This window comes from Pinus tabuliformis, chromosome 5_2 (genome assembly GCF_031772625.1).
Source record: "Pinus tabuliformis cultivar Carrire ecotype Pingquan chromosome 5_2, CPIR1, whole genome shotgun sequence".
Taxonomy (NCBI): Eukaryota; Viridiplantae; Streptophyta; class Pinopsida; order Pinales; family Pinaceae; genus Pinus; species Pinus tabuliformis.
The window spans coordinates 800,647,335-800,667,218 of NC_142306.1; the positions used below are offsets into that span (position 1 = coordinate 800,647,335).

Below are 19,884 nucleotides of genomic sequence, written 5' to 3' on the forward strand. Positions count from 1 at the left end.
ATTATTTCTGATTGTAACTCAAATAAATATAGAAATCCTTAATGCCTCAAGTTCTATGTGTTAAGTGTAGAACTCTTGAAGCCTTATGCAATTTGCAATGAGTTTCTCCCTCTATTTGTCCTCTCTCATCTATTTTGTGAAACCTTATTAAGCTGTAAGCCCTTGAATTACTCGGCCTCTGCTATGTTAATGCATATGTCTGAGATCCGAACTTGTGAGGAAGTACCATAAATTCATGTTTTATTTATTTGGATAAATGAACCAACCCGTTTCCTATATATATATATATATATTTATAAAACATAAGTGATGTCTCTAGTTTCCTGTAAATCATTTGAGACACACAAATCTAGATGTGCCCAGGCACTGGTCTTGTAAGCAATCCAAGGCTGTCTCTGGGAGCTACAACATCTTTTGGCGCCATTGTCGGGGAGCTAATTGAAGGATTTTTTCCTCGAGATATGACAAATTGAGCACCTTTCATGTAGGTGAGCGAAGTCTATTACGATTTCATTCATATCACCTTGGCGACTCCACACCCCCTCATTATCATTCATAATCGTGGATTTTAAAAGGCCTCATACTCGCTCAGATACATCCCAGTAGAAAGCCCCATTTGTCTCTGACCCTGAAAAATTAATTTCCAAGAAAATATGGAAAGAGAAAACTCCCCCTGACTGTGCTACCATCTCAGCAGCCTTTGAAGTTCCCTCATCCAGTTCTCATCCCCCCTCCCAATCCCTTAGGGAGGAATTCATTTGTTTTTAAATTTAAGTATCATGATTTTGTAAAGTGCTTTAGGAACCTAGTTTATTCAAAAACTTAAAGTCTATATAATATTTCTTTGACTCTCACATAGAGCTATTTTCACGAGTGTGTGACATTTATGATTTTGAGGCTTATAAATGAGTAATGAAATCTCATGAATGTTCTCCTATGACTCTTTATGATCCTTGAATAAATCAAATCATTTTAGAGCTCTCTAAATGGACCATTTTTCTATTTATTGTCTATTGATTTGCTTCAATGTATTTTCCTCATAATGTATGAATGGATCTATACCATGGAATTAATTATGAGATAAAGATGATTTCTAAAATTATTCATTTATTCTCTTTTATTTAAATCACAGGCCCACTCACATGTGAATGTGCTAAATGATTATATTTCTATGTTTTTGAGATATTTTAAAAATATGAGTGATTTAAAAAGACAAGTGTCACCCCTATAAAAACACAGAGGGAACCTAAATGTGGCATTGAGAGGTTGACTCTTTTCCTTGACAAGAAGATATATCAACAATATTATAAAAAAATTGATCCATTTTAGTGCTTCTAAAGCTTGAAGATGGTTTTACATTGATTAGACATTATGTGCATTTCTAAAGTGTATTTTTTTTCATTTTTTTAATATTAAAGTGTAATTTGGTCCTTTTAGTGCTCGAAGATGGTTTTACATTGGTTAGACATCATGTACATTATTAAAGCATACCTATTTTTTATTTTTTCTAGAAAGTAGTTGATGTTTCTGATACTTATACAAACCCAAATTGTAAGCATTAATTGTTAACATATATTTATCTATATATATATATATATATATATATATATATATATATATATATATATATATATATATATATATATATATATAGTAATTTTAAGATGGGTAAATCATATATAGATCATAATAGAAATAAAAATAGATTAACTATTGGAAGATGAGGACATTGTGTCAATTTGATTTGGTACCATTTCTTAGTGGTTGTTTAACGAACCCATAATATCAAGGTGCACTGCATGATTCTCCCTGCCACCCACACACACATAATAATATGATGATGATGAGGGTTATTAATGTCCATTGAGACCATAATTGGTCTATGCGACCTTAAAAGAGTAAGAGATTATTCATATTCCTTTAAAACCTTATTTCTATGCTAAAAAAGAATTAAGAGAAGAGTTCCAAGATTACCATAGCTTTGATGATTTAGGAGGTTAGGAAGGTAAATATTCTAACAAATTATTTGAAATTGAGTTCTAATTTGGGTGTATGCAGGGAACTCTAACAAAAAGTGCCTTTCATCTTCAACCATTAAATATTTTTTAAGTTAATGTTATTGTTTCAACTCTATTTACTACTACTACTCCTATTCCATACTAGATTATATTTCTAACTTTTGTATCTATTCAAATTTCTTATTTTACAATTGGATTACATGTAGGGGTTGGTTCTAAAGGAAATCCAAATTATTTTCTCTTAAGTTTTTCTTAAATCTAGAGAGTTCTTCAATTTTCATTTGCACTAATACATCGGCAATGGTTGAAGTATCTTCACCTTTAGTGCAATCATCATCAACATCGGAATCTCACATGTTCTTCCAAAAAAAATTCATTTCTAACCTTCCATTAGAATTTGATATCATCTACTCCTACTCCATCATCTTTAATCTCGTTATATTCTTCTAGTTCCTCTCTTCTCCATGGACACACATCTAGTCCCTCTCTTTCCTTTGTGCACTACTGGGGTGCATCTTATGTCTTTGAATCTCCTAATCTATTGATATGACCATGTATGTATTACCGAATTTTCCTCAAACTATTCATTTGAGCCTTCCAAATTTCTTCATGTAATATATTTCCGCATTAATATCTCTCTACTAATGACTTTCTTCTACTTATTTGAATCCATCTTTCTTTATGCTCTATATTTCATCTCCCTTCCTCTTTCACCTAGCCCCTTGTTGTGAGTGTTTATGTTGTCATTATGTCTAGTACCATCTACATCAAGCTTGCCTCCACAATCAACATCTTAATCCATAATCGTGTCACTTCCAACAGCCTTCCTCTTGGTCTAGCCTCAAAATCCCTCTTCAATGTTGAAAGAGGTTCTATATTCATTCCTCTTTAACTCGCTGAAGCCAATAATTAATTACATGTGTCCAATTGTTATCTAATATCTCAAGTCTTTCCACCATTTCTTTATCACAAATTACACATTGTTGAGAGCAACATATTGTGTTAATTTCTTCTTGTCTTTTTATCCACTCCTACAATAGTATGGAAATTATACAATCATTTTTTCATATAGAATAAAAATGGCTTTCTTTCCACTATTTATGATCTATGTGTAGGTTCTCCAGTTCCCTCTTTTCAAACTCAAACTCCTTTTTGGTAATTGTATCTTGTATCTCTTTCCATGAGGGGTTTTGAGCCATAGTCTTACTTTTTCTACCAAAATATGTTATGTATTAACAACATAAATAATTAGTGGCATTATTATGAATACACCCAAATTTTAACATCAAGTCGATAGTAATCTATTAGTATTGATATTTTCAATATCTTAATGAAGGGTAAGGTCTCATTTGAGGTACTAATAGACATTACAAATAGAGGTAAATGATAAGAAATAAAAAATACGCCATAACTTAATCATAAAGAATTCAATCATTCACACATAAGAGACAATAAAAAAATGGAAGGGGGAATCACATTACACTCATTTCCATTACAATCCATAGAATAAGTGATACAATCTCCCTATGTATCCTACAATACCCACAGGGTGTTTCAAGCTTTGATTTATTCTTCCTCCATACAAAATCCAAACATACAATAGCCAACCTAACATGTACCTACCCCTAGCACTCATAACCTCATTCATATATATAATACCATGAAGTTTGTTACATTATATTTCCAAATAGTTGACATTATCTACAACATGGCTCATCCCAATGCATTGACATGTAAGAGTGTTGGTCTAAAGGTGCACTAATTTAATTAGAATGCTAACATCTACTATGCATGCATACCAAAAATCGTACAAAAATTGTTGCCAACATCCAAAAGCGTTTTATAATTTAGATTCTTAAAAATAACAGAAAGATCCACTGTCTAATATCTTCCTCATATAAGATGTGCTTCTCCCCATTGAGAGTGTGGCTATGATTAGGTACCTATAGGTATAGTTTCTTCAGGGCGGTTTGTATCTTATTTTCAATCTGGAGTATGTAGCTATGGTATCTCTTATTCACTATTATGCTTCACTTATGTTGGATACTATGAGAGCGAACTATTTCTTAATATTGTTATCGTGTTTCTCTGGAGGGCCTGTTTTTTTCATAGCATATGTGGCCATGGGTATTGATGGTATGATGACAAAATCATTTTTGTGGCTACTGGAAAAATGGTTTTTATGACTCTTCTTGGAGAAATGAATTCAATGTTATTTGGTGTGACAGTGTGCCTTCTTTTTGTCCTCTATCACAAATTTTTGCTACCTTATGGCTCGTAAAAGTTTGGAATAGTTGCATGGCTTGGACATTGGTTCATATATAGAGCTATTGTCTTGCTGGTTGATGCTATTTTAATGTCTCTTATTGGCTTTGATTTTGGTGTAATTCTTGGGTTTTGCAACGATGGTTGTATTATCTTCCAGCATTGTGTGACTTATGGAAAATTGTGGATGGTTTTGTGCGACTGCTGGTATTTTATAAATGGTTATGGCTAATTTTGGGCACCTTTTGGTTTTTTATATATGCTTATGGATTTTCTAGTGTGCCTTATAGATATTTGTTGGTGGTTTATGTGTGCTTTACTTGGACATATGTTTTGTGGATATTGATTGCTTGGTTAGATGGTTTGATGTCATTGATGAATTGCATTTTCCCTTCAACTTTGAGCTTTGTAGACCAATTGAGTATATGTTCATCTTGATGTCTATAGACATGAGAAATTTTACTCTATTGGGTATGGGTATTACTAGTTTGTTGGGTTAATTTGTCTACTTATAAATTCCCGATGTCTATAGATATGAGCAATTTTACTCTATTGGATATAGGTATTACTGGTATATTATGTTAATTTGTCTATTTATAAGTTCTATAAAATGTCAACAATATCCATTTAAATATTAATACAAAATGCAATAATTAAAAATAAATAAAAATTAGTGAAACCAAAATATACTTTATAAATTACATAAAACCATAATATAACTTTAAACAAATTCAATGAAAATAATATTTATGTTTCATATTTAATAATATGAAACCCCAAAAAAATTAAGAAGCTTTTGTTAATAAAACAAAAGTATTTTTACATTTAACATAGGAATAAAGGGTTTAACGAAACTTTGAAAAGAATAAATGGCTTTCACTCAAAGTAATTCATAGCTCATTTCATGGAGTCATTAATAACTTAATATTGAAAAAAGTAAAATGAATACAACTAGGAGTAATTACATAGAAGGTGTCCTTTTATGGAGTTGCTTAGACGAACAAGGTTCATAAAAAGAGTAAACAACTTAACATAAAAAAAACAACTTAGCGCTCTCCTATATACGTGCGTAGGCAATGATGTAGTGTAAACTAGCATTTGCACCTAGCGTTGCAAAGGAAACACCGTAAGGCATAGTGTGTGGAAGAATATTGAAATGTGAATAGGCTTTTGCGGGCTTTTTTGGAAGCAAGGGTCGATGAATTCGAGCTTTAATTTGAGGGAGCGATGCCTAAAACCGTTGAAGTGGAATGCAAGCAACCATAAATATGCATTGAACCTGTTTAGAGACCTTTGTTTGTAGTTGAAAAAAATTGTGGAGTTAAAGGTGAAGATAAATGAATGAATCCATGCGAACAACAACCGGGCAACCATATTGATTTGGAAAGGGCTATTTAAGAAATCATTATTCAAATGGGAAATTAAATCAATATGCGAACAACAACCGGGCAACCATATTGATTTGGAAAGGGTTATTTAAGAAACCATTACTCAAATTGAAAATTAAATTGATATGAAGATATATTGAAAACATGTATTATAATCATTAAAGTCAATTGATTTTGTAAACAAAATATGTTAAAACCCATTGACAATGAAATGGTTGTGAGGACATAAACTATCAAAATGGCATTGACCTCGAAACATCCCTTTTTAAGTTTGAAACGGGAAACACAAATAGTTGTGAGGACATGAACTATCAAAATGGTATTTGATGTTGAAACATCTTTTTTTAAGTGTGAAATGGAAAATACAAACAGTGTATTGTAACATCCTTTTTAAAGTTTGAAATGGAAAATACAAATAGTGTGTTGTAACATCCTTTTTAAAGATTGAAATGGAAAACACAAATAGTTGTGAGGAAACAAACAATGAAAATAGTATTTGATCTTGAAACATCCTTTTTCAAGTTTGAAATGGAAAATACAAACAATGAATTGTAACAAAAGAGGTTCAAGAAGGAATATAATAGTCTAAAGAACATTCTGCCTGTCATTCCATATTTGAAGTTGTACGAAAACATGGTGGAGGCAGCGAAGGCCTGAAGAAGCAGCAATGGACCTGCAAAATTTATATTTTGTTAGAATTAGTAATATGTAAATCAGTTGCAGAAATTTATTAGTAATACTCTGCAGGTGAGTTGTGTTAAAATGAATCTGGAATGAATGGTAATGAAGTTACCTTTGCTATGGGGATCCATATATTGTTAGTGGAAGATGCATGGTGAATAATGGCATATTGAACACCATTGAAGGTCAATGCAAAGCTGGAGATGCAGTTTTTTTGCTTGCCAATCTACATGTAGTTGTGCAGGTATGTTATTTCTGAGCCCATGTGGCCTAGTGCAAAAGAAAGAAAAGGTTAGAATGAGATGTACAGATAATATAGAGACATTCTAATATTTGCTTATTTACTAATATTGATTAAAGTTTGTTGTTGTTGAAAGATATGAAAAGTATGTCATGAAATAGAATGAGGTAAATAAATGGAGGAAACCTTTTGGTGATGTCAAAGTACGGGTTGGAGCAGATTATCTGGAGGCGGCATTGAACGGAGAATTTCTTCTGCGTGTTTTCTGCGAACAATGTTTTTGTTGTCCTTCATTTTACTGTAACGACCAAAACTGAATGCGGGGTTAATCCGGAGATCTTGTAGAGAAGGCACTCTTGAAATAGCTGTGAATGTGAGACCTTGACGTTCTGTTTTTCCAATGTCAATTGTTGCTTTTGGAAGTGTCATACCTTGAGATTTATGTATGGTTAAAGCCCAAGCCATCTTCAGTGGAATTTGTGCACGACCATTTCTTTTTACTGCTGGAATAAGCAAGTGAGTAGGGTTTCTTTCATCCCAAGGAGGCCCAATGTACTTGGGGAAATCTACGACAACAAATGTTGGAATTTGTGGTGGTGCAGTTGATTCTTTGTAAAAGATGGTTACAATTTTTCCAAGGGAACCATTAACAAGACCGGTTGAAACCCAAAGGTTGGAAGTCAACATAACTTTTTCGCCATTGCATAGCAATACAATTCGCTCAAGTTGCTCATCTTCAGAGGAAAGATTGGAATATGTGTTGTCATCTTCAGCAATGGATCGTGCGATAGGAGTGTTTAGAGATTTCATCATTTGCTTATTATGGACCATTGTTTGAGCATTTGTTGGAAATAGATGCATGGAATCATGGAATGAACATATTTCTTCTTCTGATAAAAAGGAATCTGTGCGCGACATGAGTACGTTGTAGTCGTCAATTGTTGGATTTGCATCTCTAATGTTCTGGAGAATGTTCCTGAAAGTAACCTGTGCGATGTCGTCGCCTTTTTGACGAAATATTGTGTCTAATGTGATGACTGTGTTGAAGGTGTTCCATAGTGCGCTTCCGTGGCTCGTCCCTGCATATAGAGGTATGTCTTTGACGGGTGGTAGCTGACTGAGATCACCAACCAATATTATGGAACAACCACCGAAAGGAGTGTTTCTTTGGTGGGGAAATGCCTCGCGAAGACGTTCATCAATATGGCTGAGAAGCTTTGGCCCAATGAAGCTCATTTCATCGATTAGTATGTATCTTATATGCCTGAGTTCTTCTTGGAATTTTGCAAGAGCACTACCTTCTAACGGCATAAGATCCTTTATAGGAAGGTGCAAAGCAGAATGGATTGTCGATGCTTGTATGTTGAAGGCAACAACCCCTGTAGGGGCGAGGAGCATGATCGGTGAAGGTTCTAGGCTTGCAAAGCCTATGAGCATATCTTTGATGCAATTAATAAGGAGGGATTTTCCCGTACCAGCAGTGCCTTGTATTATCATTCTGAGAGCGGGTAAATAATCCTTCCTAGCAAAATGATTAAAAATAATATTTAGAGCTTTTATTTGCATTGGAGATAATGTAGTAAGGGTCGGCAGGGTATGTTGACGTGTTTGAAGAATGCGGTGGATGGAGCGGCTATTCTCAATGAATTGTATTGCATTATTTTGTAGATCCAATGGGATAGTGGTATGATTCCAGTTATGGGTGTCATCAAAGCCATGAAGACCAAGCATGTCAAGGTCGTTTATGAGAAGCTCATTTGTAGGGTGTAATTGGGAAAGTAATTCCCATTCATTTATTTCCATGGTGTCTGTTGGATTGGATTCATTCATAGTTGAGGTATCATTTGTGACAGATTCAATATTAGATAGTGTGCGGTGTTGATGCCAAGGATTGTAGAATGGGCGAAATGTTTGCCAATTTGCGATGAATTTTGCAGCAGAATCTCCTATATCTTGTGCGATACGGCGAAAAGGTTTGTATAGCATAAGTTCAACCCTGCAAAAGTCAGCGTAGCAAGGTTTTGTTGTGGATGGTATGGAGGAGTAACGTGGTATGACCCGAACAATTGCTTCTATAGGCCTTTGTTTCCATTTGTTTGTTTTGCGACGAGGATCATATGACCAGGATCTTGCCAACTCTATTAGTGATGTGGACTCTAGGGTAGAAGGGCGCTAGATATATGTATCTATGAAGTGCGGGGATGTAGTGGAGGTGGTGTCTGTTTGTGGAATGCGCATAAGAATTTTTTGGTTTACATTTAAAGAAATGAATGGCCGACTACATAATGTTAACGGTAATTTTTGCAGCATATGGCAGGTTTCTTGCGCTCCAATGTCACGATCAACAAGGGTTTCTGCAAGAAATTTTCGAAATGCGGATGTTACTAGGTCAGCAATGGGTGAAGCCAGGACAATTCTACGTAGCATGTCGTGGAAGCTTTCAGATTTTTTTTCTGCTTTGGATGCATATTTGGCGATATATTTTTGTACAACGTGTATGGAGAGTACTGGTTGGCAGTCAACATTTGCACGCCAAATAGATAGGATGGTAGGGTTATGGCTATTGAGTCGATCGTCGTTCCGAGCAGGGGTGTATGTTTTTTGGCCATTGGAATCAATGAATAAGGCCGATTTTGGATGTAATTCCCACGGTGCTTTATAATGACATTGGAGTGAGGATCCATTTTTTCTTAGGCACGTGATTTCTGAGCATTTTGTGTGACGTTCAACACAATTGACGAGCTGTTCATAGTCACTGAAAGGATTGGTTCTGAAGATTTGCGGTGTGGACAACAGGCAAGGGTCTTCGGGATTTGTCCAAGCATTTGGTTGGTTTGAATTCGAAGGAGCATGAGGGTTCCAAGCGGAAATATATTTGTCGAAGAACTGCCTTGCAATATCGACTGCTTCTGTGTCTTCCCAGTTGAGATTTTCCATATCAGGTGCATTTTCTATCCAAAGGAAACCATGGATGTGCACAGATCCCCTATGTTGCCATTCATACCTAACAAGTATGCGTTTTTGTAAGATAATTTTGCAATAGGTGAGGAATGTTGTTTAGAGTTCTTGGAGGAAAAAAAATGCGGTAGAATGCGTACCTGTACCAGTAATCTTTTGTATTCAAGTGTTTCTCTAAGATAATCTCATAAAATGCTGTGAATCTATGGTGCATATATAGTGATGTTAAATGTGGGTTAGAGATAATGTTATCATTTCTCCACTTTTGTTGTTTTCCAATATCAGTAGGAAGACATCCGGGCATGACTGCATGAAGATCAGGCCATTTTGTATCAGCTGCACTTAATGTGAAGAAGAATGTCAGGCAACCGAGTTGAGATATCATGTCCATTAGTTCATTTTTAGCTTTGTGCCAAAATGACCTTGTTCCACGTAAAGAGCTACCGAATCGCATGACTTGCTCCGCCAATTGCTCATCTGGAAATTGTTCTAATCGAATGTTCAGATCTTGAATAGATATTGGAAAGTTATCTGTGATGTTTTTTTTCACAAAAATCGACGATGTTGCTTGACTGCGATGCCGCATCATGAGATTATATATGTAATAACGAAAGCGTGGGTGGCTTCCAAATCTGTTATCGTAGTAACGTATGAGATGAAGTGCATATTCATGTAACTGGACTGCTTTCATTCTTGGCTGATTTGGCATTGCAGCGCCTGTCGGGAAAAGGGCGGGGAAAGCCATAGAGAGTAGACCTTCTGTGTTGTATTCATTGACTGGCGATAAACCAATTGTTGGCCACTCAATTGTATTATCAGATTGGTGGTTGTAAGCATGCAAATGATGGCGGATTTCTTGGATTTATGTATTTGTATTGGGTATGATGGGTACGAACGATGATGTTTGGGCAGCGGATGGGTCTGTGAAATCTTCGGTGAGCTCATGGGGTGGTTCAAGTGGAAGGCGAACAGTGGTTTCTGTAGTATTGGAATGGTGAAGGGAGGAGGAGACATCGGTGGGGATTGCTGGTAAGGATGCCAGTGCGTTGGAATCAATACGAACATTCTTATAGTATGGGTCATTAGCCAATTTGTATTCCAATGCAGCGAGAACGCGATGTCTACTGAAAATGAAATCATAAGCCTTATGGTCATTACTATGACGCGTGACAATTAGGATGGGCACCTTTTGGTTTTTTATATATGCTTATGGATTGTCTAGTGTGCCTTATAGATATTTGTTGGTGGTTTATGTGTGCTTTACTTGGACATATGTTTTGTGGATATTGATTGCCTGGTTAGATGGTTTGATGTCATTGATGAATTGTATTTTCCCTTCAACTTTGAGCTTTGTAGACCAATTGAGTATATGATCATCTTGATGTCTATAGACATGAGAAATTTTACTCTATTGGGTATGGGTATTACTAGTTTGTTGGGTTAATTTGTCTACTTATAAATTCCCGATGTCTATAGATATGAGCAATTTTACTCTATTGGATATAGGTATTACTGGTATATTATGTTAATTTGTCTATTTATAAGTTCTATAAAATGTCAACAATATCCATTTAAATATTAATACAAAATGCAATAATTAAAAATAAATGAAAATTAGTGAAACCAAAATATACTTTATAAATTACATAAAACCATAATATAACTTTAAACAAATTCAATGAAAATAATATTTACGTTTCATATTTAATAATATGAAACCCCAAACAAATTAAGAAGCTTTTGTTAATAAAACAAAAGTATTTTTACATTTAACATAGGAATAAAGGGTTTAACGAAACTTTGAAAAGAATAAATGGCTTTCACTCAAAGTAATTCATAGCTCATTTCATGAGTCATTAATAACTTAATATTGAAAAAAGTAAAATGAATACAACTAGGAGTAATTACATAGAAGGTGTCCTTTTATGGAGTTGCTTAGACGAACAAGGTTCATAAAAAGAGTAAACAACTTAACATAAAAAAACAACTTAGCGCTGTCCTATATACGTGCGTAGGCAATGATGTAGTGTAAATAACAACCATTGAAAAGTCGTTGAGCATGACCCCCTCGAAACAGTGGAATTCTGAGAACAAACCAAATGGGGCCATTTCACGTGACAAATACTTTTCACCCACCCACAAGGAAAGATGCTCCAAATGGGGCCATTTCACGTGACAAATACTTTTCACCCACCCACAAGGAAAGATGCTCCAAAAGCTTCATGCTATTATTTTTCACTGGTTTTTCCTAGAGTGAGGTTTTGCCTTGGCTATCTACCTACATCCGATGTCCTAAATCTTCATGCTATTATTTTTCACTGAGTTTTCCCTAGAGTGAGGTTTTCCCTTGGCTATCTGCCTACATCCGATGTCCTGGATCTTGATAATTGCGTGATGAACTAAAATAAGAAAAAAACATAAAAAATTAAATAAGATCACAAAAATGTCACAAATAATTATCAAAACGAGTCATCGGTGACTTACACCTACAAAACGACGAGACTCAAACGTCTGAGTTACCTGTTCACAAAAGTCATCGGTGCCTTGCACCTAAAAAACGACGAGACTCAAACGTCTGAGGGACCTGTTCACAAGAGTCATGGATGCCTTACACCTACAAAACGACGAGACTCAAACGTCTGAGGCACCTGTTCAGACTCGAGAGTTGAAAAGCAAGTTGCAACCAAACTATTTATCCTGCAAAATGGGCTCATCTTCTTTGATCTTAAAATTTCACTGTTTCTAGCGGGTCCTACTTCACAAGCTCAGATGCTCACATTCCACACTACTATCTAAGTGGTCCCCTTTTCACTATTTCCTACCTTTATCTCCATCCCACCCCTTGAAAAGCAGCTGAGCGGGACCCTTTGGAATTTCCAGTGGAATTCTGAGAACAAACAAGATGGGGCCATTTCAGGGGACAAATACATTTCACCTTCACCCACCCACAAGGAAAGATATGCTTTGAGTACGAATGGACCACAACCAGAAAATAAATTAATACCCATGCTTGCCTACTTAGTGGTGGATGGATTGAGCGGCTCAGCACGATTTGAGCGAAGAGAAATCCTAATCTTGCTGGTGATTTTGCAGTGGAAAGAGAATTCTTAATCTTCACGCATTTGATTTGAAGACTTCTCACTGTGGTGAAGGAAATGGCGTGGTGCTCGGATATTGGAACTGGGGCTGCAGCCAATACTGTAGGCAATGATGTAGGCACCCTTTTCAAAAAGGTTGTTGAAGAGGTGAAATTGGTCATTTCTTTGCCTCAAGCGATCAGCGACATGGAAGGCGAAGTTCAGCGTCTGAACGATCTAACGCATGACATAAATGTGGAGCTCGCTCGAGTAAACATGAACCCTAAAAGTATAGTGAAGGGTTGGCTGGATAGGGCGGGCGAGGCCATAGAAAGTTCAGGATCTATTGGCAGTGATTATGAGCAACACAAAACCTGTCTCACTTGGTGTCCTAACTGCGTCTGCCGCTACAGAATCGGCAGACGTATCAGAGACTGGAAATCAAGTGTTGCTGAACTCCATTTACAGAGGCAATCTGATTTTCCTCCAACAGGGGAATACGGGGACCCTACTCCGCGCACCCAGGTACTAGTTCAAAACCCCGAATCTGGTTCTGGCCGTTTTGTTGTAGACACAAGGAGATCTACACAGATGGAGCTTGTGGAGAGATGGTTAACGGATGAAGATAGCAGGATTCGAAGAATTGGTATACAAGGTATGGGGGGTGTTGGTAAGTCGTCGCTGCTTGACGCCATCAACGACAGCCAGCGTGTAAGGGATTCATTTCAGCTCATCATTAAGGTAACTGTTTCCAGAAACCATATCCTAGGTATCCAGAATTCTGTTGCTGATAGATTGAAATTAAGAGGTTTTCAAGAAAATTCCAATTTCGAAGAGCGAAAAGAAATGCTGCGCTCTTCTTTAAAGAATAAAAAATATCTTATTCTGTTGGATGATATGTGGGCGGAAGATATGTGGACAAATGATGAGCTTCAAGATCTGGGAGTGTCGTTGAATGACACAGCTTTTAAAATTTTGCTCACCACTCGGGATAAACAAGTGTGTGCAAGAATGAAGGTGCATGAGATTATAACAGTGGAACCGCTGTTGGAAGAGGAGGGTTGGCAGCTGTTTCGTAGCCGAGCATTTGAGAATGCAAATGTTCCACATGAAATAGAGCAAGTTGCCAGGGACATTGCAAAGGAGTGCAAGGGGTTGCCGCTCGCCTTAATTGTAGTCGCTGCTGCTATGGCACACCATACTGAACTATATGAATGGGAGAATGCTTTAACTCACATGAAAAACGTCGATGAGACGTTTTATGACCTGCACGCTGGAGTGGACGACAAGCTATTTCAACGTCTCAAGTGGAGTTACGATGTTTTGAAACCAGATAATTTGAAGATCTGTTTTCTTTATTTTGCAGCTTATCCCGAAGACAAAGTCATCGGTTGTCAAGAGATCATAGACTTGTGGATCGCAGAAGGTTTGGTGAAAGGAAGTGGAGACAGCTATTTGCATGACAAGGGGCACGAGTATATCAAACACCTACTGGATCGTTCTCTGATCGAGCTGGTAACGAATGATGAGGTGGGAAGGACTTTCTCTGTTAAAATACACGATGTGCTTCGTGATGTGGCGATTCGCATAGCGGAGAAGGAGCAGAGGTGTCATTTCAAAGCCGGGGTGGGCGTGAGCCCTTTCCCCTCTCAGGAAGACTTGGAGGGCTGTGCAAGAATGTCGTTGATGAGGAATGCTCTACACTCCCTGCCTACAACCTTCGCGTGTTCGTCCCTCACAGTTTTGCTGTTGAGCGAGAATCCCGGTATTAAAAGAGTTCCTGAAAGCTTCCCCTCTCAGGTGCCCTCACTGAGGGTCCTCGATCTTAGTAGGACTGGCATAACGTCTCTGCCGCCTTCTATAGGAAATCTGAAATATCTTGCCTGCCTCAATTTATCTGGATGCAAGGACATCTATGAATTGCATGAATCCATTGGCGACCTTAAGGAGCTCCAATTCTTGAATGTTAGGGAATGTGGTCACTTGTGGTGTCTTCCGGAGAGTATAAGTAAACTCAAACGTTTGAGGGCCCTTGACATAAGCTGGTGCCTGAGTTTGGGGCATCTCCCGCGTGGGATCTCCGAATTGGTTTCACTGGAAAGATTGAGGATGTTGGGGACTGTTAGATTGCGTTTCGAGGAGGAGGCAAATGCTGATAGAAAGTATGCTTGTTTAAAGGACCTGCACAGTTTGAGCCGGCTCAGGGTTTTCACTGCAGAATTAAGATCGCCAGTAAAGGAGGGGCTTATGGGAAACTGGTCAAAGATGAAACAACTATATCTGTCCTTTGATAGTCAAGATTACCTTCCGCAGGATATGAAGGCGATGGAAGATCTGGAAAGTTTGTCTCTTTGGCATTGCAACGTGGAGCGACTGCCGAGTTGGGTTATTCAATTCCGAAAGCTCGCAAACTTTTGGCTACATGAATGTAACCAGCTGAAAGAGCTCCCGGCGGAGTTGCCAAGTTTGAGAGTACTAAGGATAGAGGAATGCCATAAGTTGGAGGAGTTGCAGTTGGGAATAGGTTTTCCAAAGCTACAGGCGGTGACACTTGATACATTACAGTCGTTGGAGAGTGTGGGGATGGGGCCAGTGGGAGCAGCAAGTGGAAGTAGAGGATCGGGAGAGGTGGCGTCACCGTTAGCCCCAATGCTCAAGTCTTTATGGGTGGACCGATGCCACCAATTGAAGAGATTGCGTGGGGGATGGGATAAGTTAAATCATCTGGAGAAAATAGAAGGTTCCAGAGAATGGTGGGATGCAATCCAATGCGATGATCCCAACATTAAGACATCACTCGAAAGTAAATACAGGAACGAAAGTAAATACAGGAAATGGGAGTAGGATCCCATTAAGATTGTATTTGGAGGTATGAAATTAAAGGAGCAATCCCATGGGAGTAGGATCCCAATATTAAGGCGTCACTCGAAAGCAAATTTCAAGATTCGTTTTTATAGATCGCTGATGTTGTAAATCACTATAACACATTTTATTTATTTATTTAATTGTTTTAAAATTTAAAACAAGGAAGGCTGCGAAGCAGTTAGTCCCTGCGCATAGTTCTATCTAGTCCATTTAGCTTCCAAGACTTGTTATATGCAATTCACCTTTTGAGGGTCATACACCTGAGTCATACAAGATGCACATAAGTAACTGACATAATGTCTCCCAATCCAAAAGACTATAGAAAAGCAGTTTAGTATAAACCTCATTAAGCAATTAAGACAGAGTATTCATCCATTGCAAACAACACATAATAAGGATCAAGAACAAATGAATGTTATAATTGTCTGTATTTTAACCCAAAGCTAATCAGATTCATGATGAAATTAAACACTCAAACATTTTCTGTAGGTCACTATTTTCTCTATAAACATTCAAAGTTTCATTCATTGGCAAAATTTCAATGTCTTGGGTTGTAATTTAAAGCCATTATTGTCAGTTGTGCTTGCAGAGGGATTACTTCGCTGATGCAGTAGCTTAGCGAAACAAGTCATTTTCTTTTGTCTTAAATGCCAGCATAAGTAAGAGAAACAATATCCAAAGTGCAGTCATGAATTACTTTCTTTTGTATCATGCTATAAACACATGAGAAACTTGATCTTTTTCTTTTTGAATAAAAACTGTGATGTTTTTCTTGGGAAAAAAAAAGCAAACTGGCAAGTCTATCAATTCATATAAGACAGTATTGCATGAAATTTGATGGACCGTCAGTATTCAATTCAGTATAACATCAATGTACCCAACTCAACCTACATCACTGTTAGAGATCTGAAAAATAATTCAGGCAGCAAATACAAGTCTATTCCTATCTTGTAAAGCATCAATTCACCAACCTCAATAGCAGAATCATCAAATAACAGACAAATAAATTATAAACACAAGCAAACTTGCAAGTCAACCATATGTAGATGAAAAAACATTGTGACTGAAGTTTGTATAATCAAGTCCAAAAAAAGAGTTTTCTCAAGGATACATACCTGAACCCACTCAAAATAGCTAACAGTCACACCACCAGAATTTGCATATATGTCCGGTAGTACTACAACACCCTTCTTGTATAGAATCTGAAATGCATGTCATGCATCCAATATTACATAATAGAGCTGAATTTTAAGAAGCCTGAGAGAAGTCAAATTACTCCAAAACCTCTACAACTTCAACTGATTGTCTAATTCACCTCGTCAGCTTCTGGATCTGTGGGATGATTGGCTGCCTCTATAATAAATTTGGCCTTTACTTCACTAGCATTCTCCCTGTGACCAGTACGCAGTAGCAATCAAATTACTAAATTAGCATCTCCAACTTTGCAATAACAGTGATTATGGAATATATGTATCAAAACTAAATCTCAACAAAGTAGCCTATGCAATGCAGTGTTTTGTCAATTGAATTAAAAAGTACTTTCAAATCCCTGTCAACTTCCAAATGCCAGATGGTCTTGTGAAACTTAAATTGGATGGATACTGACCTGTTCAGAACACCACCTAAAGCAGCAGGGATGAGCACGTCACAGTCTTCAAGCAAGAGAGTTTTGGGATCAATTGAATCTGCTGCTTCAAATCCTTTAACAACACCATTAGTCTTTGTGTGCTTCATTAAAGCTGGAATGTCAAGGCCATTGCTGTTCTTTATAGCTCCTGAAATGTCACTAACTGCTACAATCTTTCCACCCTTTTCATGGATAAGTTCAGCTGCCCAGGAACCGACATTTCCAAAACCCTGAAAAGGTCAGAGAGGTTTTGGTTCAAGAATGTATTTCAGTCTGTAATGGTTCCAATCCCCTCGAATTGATGTTATTGCCATATTTATGCAGCCAATTTCATTTCATTTAGTGTCCATAGATATCCTTTGAGTAAAGCAAAAGCATGGTAATGAGTTTCTTTGATGCAATTAGTGCAACTAGTAAATTCAAAGAAAGGCAAGCAAGATGGTGTTTTTTTTATGCGGCTAGACTTACATTCACAGTAAAGGCTGAAGAGAAAAACAATCTACCTGGATTACAAAACGTTGACCTGAGATGCTTTTACCATACTCAGCTAATAAAGCTTCTGTTGCAAACATAACACCTCTACCAGTTGTAGCATTCCTGCCAAGGGATCCACCTAGATCCTATCCATCACAAAAGAATCTTTCTAACATCAAAAAGCTATGTAAATTATACACTCAAGAGGTTGGTGAGGTCTTTTGGAATAAAGATTTATATACTTACAACAGGTTTTCCAGTAACAATTGCAGGTGAGTATTCGTGGAATTTTGAATACTCGTCTAATATCCAGGCCATTGTCTGTTCACATCAACCATGTAAGCATAGTGGATATTGAAGAAATATGTATTAAATCTCGGAGCTAATAAATCTATTTTGAATAGGAATCATGGAAAAGACCTGTGAATTAGTTCCCATGTCAGGTGCTGGAACATCTATGTGGATTCCAATCAAATCATGGATCTTCTGAGTAAAGACACGAGTAAGCCTTTCTAACTCACTGAAACTTAAACTCCATGGGTCGCAACCAATACCACCCTTTGCTCCCCCATATGGTATGTTAGCTACAGCAGTCTTCCATGTCATTAGTTGTGCTAAGGCATTTACCTCATCTGGGTCAACCTGCATACCCCAGCGATAAATAGATTATTTATAGCATTCTCTGAAATGATTGTTGCAAACTGGATGAATTGCAAAAAGGGTTATGTTAATAGCTCAAAGTACTACTAACTTAAAAAGGAAGTAAGATTCATAATTTTCCTTGTGCTTTATACTTCCCATATTGCTCGATATTAAACAAGAAGAAAGCCATATTAGGTTTCCATTATAGCAATTTCAGTGCACACACAGCCATATATGTTTCCAAAACATCAAACTAGAGATAGATCTAACATCAAGTAACTCAACCATAGATGTAGTTGCCTTAATAGGACATAAAAGATCTTGCATGCAGATATTGCCAATCGTTAGCAGTTACTACATATCAGCCCCACATCAGCTGAACTTAGGGATACAAACTGTCAGAAACCTAGACTTTAAAGAAAGTGCATTGGGTTTTAGCACGGCTAAATAAAGGACAACGAGGTTATGCAGTTCAAAACATTTAATACCAGTCCTTACTAAAATAATGAATCTTGAGCAAATGCCAACTGAGCTTATGAAGCTTGAAGTATAACCTGTGAATAATTCTTGCCATTAAATCACTGTCTTCATTGATAACAGCTACTATTCCACCTTTCTCTGGCTCCAACCTAGACAAGTAAGCCAGTTGAGCATCTGCTTCATAAGGTGCAACAACAAACTCAACTCCTTCTGTCTTAAGGATCTGAATCAGGGAAGAGTTCAAAATGTCAATCAACACAAAGCTTCAAAGTGGCAACATCTCAAACAGAAACGTAGCTGGCAGAAAAACCTGTGAACCTTTCTAGCAATATCAAAAGCACTACCTGAATCAGTTCATTTGCCATGGATGGTGTAATATGCACTGCCCTCTGTGAAAATAGAGGGAGCGGAACATCACTAACTGTGGGGAAGTATAACTTCAGCACAAGAAAGATATAGTTTTCATAAACAGTGACAATAAAACGAATGTGCTTCACAGGCACTTCAAATCTAGATTTTTTGTTTCTGATAAGAAAAAATACCTGGAAGAGTTCAATAGCACCTTTAACATCTCCCTCTGCTAATTTGGTGCTAGCTTGTTCCAGGCAAGCATCTCTCCTCCTAAGAAAGAGAAAACAGTAACTAATTACAATGGCCTTATATAGTAAGGCAATACCATCAGTTCAATCCACCAATAACAAAATGAGATTAGAATTCAGTCTCACCTACAGATGCACCCTATACATCTATAAAGCAAGTAGTTCATATAAAAAAATGAAACGCTTCATATTATAGCACGGAATTTTGGTAAAAGTGGCCTAAATTTTTACAGTTGCCAAGTAGCTTAGGGACCAAAAGTAATTCACCAATATGATCTCATAGAAAACCTCCAAAAACTAGCCCAGTAAAGAATAAGCTATCCCTAAAATCTTCATCTAACAGGCATGGATGTGTACTTAATACTTGATGAATTTCCTGATGAAGGAAACGAAGCAAACTTGGCATTGACATTTTTTATAATTGGACATTAAAAAACAATGAGTAGTTACCGCATGAAATCCTGTTTTTAGAAGTGTCATTTTGTTATGCAGGTTGACCCTGCTAAATGGTGGTTTAGAATAGAGTCTGTCACTTTCCTTTGTTTTTCTGCAGAGTGCAAAGGAACTTG

General features: G+C 37.1%; 2 protein-coding genes and 1 long non-coding RNA gene across 3 annotated transcripts; 1 reads left to right on the top strand and 2 right to left on the bottom strand.

Moving 5' to 3' along the window:
• Positions 1 to 12,561: 12,561 nt before the first annotated feature.
• LOC149161730 (putative disease resistance protein At4g10780) lies at positions 12,562 to 15,625 on the top strand. The gene has a single exon (XM_089435560.1). It carries the CDS (start codon positions 12,707 to 12,709, stop codon positions 15,470 to 15,472), a length of 2,766 nt encoding a protein of 921 aa, XP_089291686.1. The 5' UTR covers positions 12,562 to 12,706; the 3' UTR covers positions 15,473 to 15,625.
• Positions 15,626 to 16,380: 755 nt separating this feature from the next.
• On the bottom strand, positions 16,381 to 18,468 carry LOC149161731 (glutamate dehydrogenase 1-like). Its single transcript, XM_089434984.1, has 8 exons — positions 18,463 to 18,468; positions 18,015 to 18,236; positions 17,841 to 17,915; positions 17,624 to 17,740; positions 17,100 to 17,350; positions 16,809 to 16,884; positions 16,609 to 16,695; positions 16,381 to 16,464 (listed from the first exon to the last, which is right to left on the bottom strand). The coding sequence occupies exons 1-8, from the start codon at positions 18,466 to 18,468 to the stop codon at positions 16,381 to 16,383; spliced, it is 918 nt and encodes a 305-aa protein (XP_089291110.1).
• Positions 18,469 to 18,808: 340 nt separating this feature from the next.
• Positions 18,809 to 19,829, bottom strand: LOC149161732 (uncharacterized). Its single transcript, XR_016261513.1, has 3 exons — positions 19,259 to 19,829; positions 19,061 to 19,105; positions 18,809 to 18,939 (listed from the first exon to the last, which is right to left on the bottom strand). It is a non-coding gene; the product is annotated as an uncharacterized LOC149161732 (long non-coding RNA).
• Between the last annotated feature and the right edge of the window lie 55 nt (positions 19,830 to 19,884).